General features: G+C 37.5%; 1 protein-coding gene across 1 annotated transcript; it reads left to right on the top strand.

Annotated features, from left to right (window-relative positions):
• Positions 1–236: 236 nt before the first annotated feature.
• Positions 237–1,615, top strand: LOC127690018 (olfactory receptor 145-like). Its single transcript, XM_052189587.1, has 2 exons — positions 237–250; positions 679–1,615. The coding sequence occupies exons 1-2, from the start codon at positions 237–239 to the stop codon at positions 1,613–1,615; spliced, it is 951 nt and encodes a 316-aa protein (XP_052045547.1).
• Positions 1,616–3,772: the final 2,157 nt, after the last annotated feature.

The raw sequence follows: 3,772 nt of genomic DNA, 5'->3' as shown, positions 1-3,772 counted from the left end.
TCAAGTTGTTAAATTATAAGAATAAAATGAAATTCACCAATAATATCCTGAAAAAGACAGCATGGGATGCTATGAGTTTTAGGAGATACAAGTAATACAGTGTCACAGTCAGTACGTTCATTATTGAGGGACAGCTCTCAAATCTTTATATATTAATAAGTTTTAATATAACAATATTGTGTTCCTAATCATTCAGAGAATGTGGCTAAATTTAAATCATATTTAGGTTTGAAGCAATGATGTCAGTCCTGTAGCTATCACAGTAGTATCTAGATAACATTAGTTTCAGGTTGCAACAGGTACTTTAAGTGTCAGGCCAGGACTGAAACATTGACAGAATGCTGAGATGAGGGATGGAAGTCATCCTGCTTGTCCTGCTCTGTTTGTCCTGCTTCTTCTTATTTGATAACTGAGCAGACATATTAACAAGTGACAGCAATGGTTGTGGTGCTTTAGCTTGTTGATGAATGACTTCACTCTGTTTATCCTAAAAGTACTACTTTGGGAAAATACCACTCTATATCATTATAGCAGGAATGGCAATTTCTGTGACTTCAAAAATACTCATAGGCACTTCTACAATTTACTTCACAAGTGTGAGAGAAGCTATGACAGCTATTTCATGTGGTCTAACTACGGCACAATTATTTTCTATACTCACAGATTATCTTGAAGAAGAATGGGCCTGGAAAATGGTACTGTGGTTACTGAATTTATTCTACTGGGATTAACAAATGATCCTGATCTCCAGTTACCCCTGTTTCTACTCTTTCTGCTAATATACACAACAACAGCACTGGGAAATTTGGCTTTGATCACTTTAATTGCACTGAATTCTCACCTTCACACCCCCATGTACTTTTTCCTTTTAAACTTGTCCTGCATTGACCTTTGTTATTCATCTGTAATTACACCAAAAATGCTGATAAACTTCTTAGTAAGGAAGAACATTATCTCCTACATGGGATGTATGACCCAACTTTACTTCTTTTGTTTTTTTGCCATTTGTGAATGTTGTGTCCTGACATCAATGGCCTATGATCGCTATGTGGCTATATGCAATCCACTCTTGTATAACATGGCTATGTCTCCCAGGGTGTGTTTCTATCTTATGCTTGGTTCATACATAATGGGATTTGCTGGTGCCATGATCCACACTGGATGCATTCTGAGACTGACATTCTGTGACAGGAACATCATCAATCACTATTTCTGTGATCTTTTCCCTTTGCTGCAGCTTTCCTGTACCAGCACTTATGCCAATGAAATAGAGATTCTAATTGTAGGTGGTAAAGATATCATTGTGCCTAGTGTTATCATCTTTACTTCTTACGGTTTCATTCTCTCTAATATCCTTCAAATGAGATCCACTGCAGGAATGTCCAAAGCCTTTAGCACCTGCAGCTCGCATATTCTTGCTGTTTCTTTATTCTTTGGATCATGTGCCTTTATGTATCTCCAACCCTCCACACTTGGGTCTCTGGATCAGGGAAAAATCTCTTCTGTCTTTTATACCATTGTGGTTCCCATGATGAACCCCTTAATATATAGCTTTAGAAACAAGGATGTTAAAATTGCCATGAAAAAAATCTTTAGCAAGAGGAGGTTTTCTTAAAAACTTGTTTATCAGTATAGTTATGCTAATGAGAATGTACATTTAAAAAAAAAACCCTTTTAATCTATTATTTAAAATATCTGATCATTGATAGGATATCAGGATATTTTTATTATTCCAGATGTTATTGGTATCAATTTCCTTTAAATTCATACTATTGGCAAAATCTTCTGTCATCATTTTAACTAAGCATAACACTAAGTCATTAAACCTATTTTTCAATGTTTTTCTAGGTATATAATGAACTGCCAATGTTTATACAAAGTAATGGCACATGTATCCTGAGGCAAAATGGTGGGTCTCATTAATTTATGTAAGGAACTATAAATCAGTTTGTCTTTTATTCTTTCTTGGGCAATAGTATTTACATTGGAAATACCAGACTTTCATGATTTAGATGTTTTTATTAACTGGCTAGTTAAAACAACCTATAAGTATGCATTTAACATTCCTATGTTAGTCAGTTTTGTTATATTCATTTCACAAATAATAACCCAAGATTTTATGGGGAATACACACACAGACACACACACACACACACACACACACACACACACACACACTATAGGGATATAGGGATTATATGTGTGGCAGCCTGGTAGAAAGGTAGACTGTTCCTCATTTGAGATAATGCTAGAAGCTCCTGACAGGATGGTTGGAACTTCTCCTGCTCCTGAGCACCAGGCCCCACTCCCTACGTGTAGCCCCTTATAAATTTGTGGCCATCAACCATTTAAAAGCAATGCCATAAGAAACTTCCACATAATGATGAGGAAAAGGATGCGACCTGTGGTCAGGTAAGCTCAAGACAGAGACTGCCATTCTAATATGGAACCTGTAGACCTGGAAGGCTTAGCCAATAAACTTTCCTTCCCAGACATTACTCCCTGCAAAAGTATGTAATCTCAAGCTCACCCTCAGAACTTGAGTATGGATATATATATCCACGTTCCACCATAGCAGCAAATAATTTGGGATGACAGACTGTCTCTTTTCACCAGAATCTACTGTGGAGAGCCATAGAGAAGGCCTTTGTGCACAGAACATCTGTCTAATCTCCCCTAAAAGTCCTCTTCATTCCCAGCCACAATTGCCACTAAGTCAAGCCTGCTGCTGCCTCAAGCCAAGAACTCTCCCTGTGGGACAAGCTGGAACCCACCTTCTACCCGGCACTGGACCCAGGTTCTGTTTTCAGCTCTTCCATCACTTCCCGCAGAGTCTGGGTGTCCAAGAGCCAGAGAACTACACAGCCCCAGCATCTTTGCAGGACCAGGAACCCTTAAGCCAGCTCAGGCTGTCCTGCACCTCAGATTGCACTTCTCCACCACTTAGTGGTATCCTGGGCAGGCCTATGGCTCACACCCAGCTGGCAAGGGCATGGGGAAAACATAGTCAAACTGGCCATATTCTGTCTTGCCAAGGAGTTGAGCCCTGTAGTAGACTGGTCAGGGGACCCACAACCCAACAATTATCCTTCCTTTTCACTTTTCATAAAGCTTTAGTAGAAATTTTTATCCTTGAATACTATAGTCTAACAGACAGGTAGAGAATGATTGAAATTTGGACACATTTTTAATCTTCAATCAGAAGGAGGACAATACACAGAGTTAAATTAATGTATTGTAGTTGAAACTAAATTGATGGCTTCCTAGCCCAATGCCAGAAATTGTTATTGTGTACTGTACTGTAGTAATTTTGAATGTATCTTTAGCTATACTCTTTGTTTAATTTGATTCCCTAGTTATCTAATGATCATTTATCTAGTGGTACTCTCCTGTTTTTATGTATTTAGTATCTATCTTCCTAACAATTTCTATATCTACATTTCCTGCTGCAGCACATATGTGACATTTTTATCACAGCTTTGTTGTTGCCTATTACTCATTTTTCTTGTTTATTCACATTAGAAATTAGATGAGATGGCATATCAATATAATTTGGATTTCTATTTGGATGGCTACAGGTGTTGAATTGCATGTGGATTAGCTTCTTCTATTTACTTTTTGAAAAAATATTCAGTTCTTGTGAACATTTAATGATCAACTTTTGTCTTGTCATTAATGTTTGAGTTTGAATTCCTTTCCAGTTACTGATGATAAAGGATGATTGAAGGACAACTTGGCAAACACATCTCTCTGTTTTTTTTTTTTTTTTTTC

Source organism: Apodemus sylvaticus, chromosome 7 (genome assembly GCF_947179515.1).
Source record: "Apodemus sylvaticus chromosome 7, mApoSyl1.1, whole genome shotgun sequence".
NCBI lineage: Eukaryota > Metazoa > Chordata > Mammalia > Rodentia > Muridae > Apodemus > Apodemus sylvaticus.
Note: the sequence above shows the minus strand (reverse complement) of the source record. Positions and strands in the feature narration are given on the sequence as shown.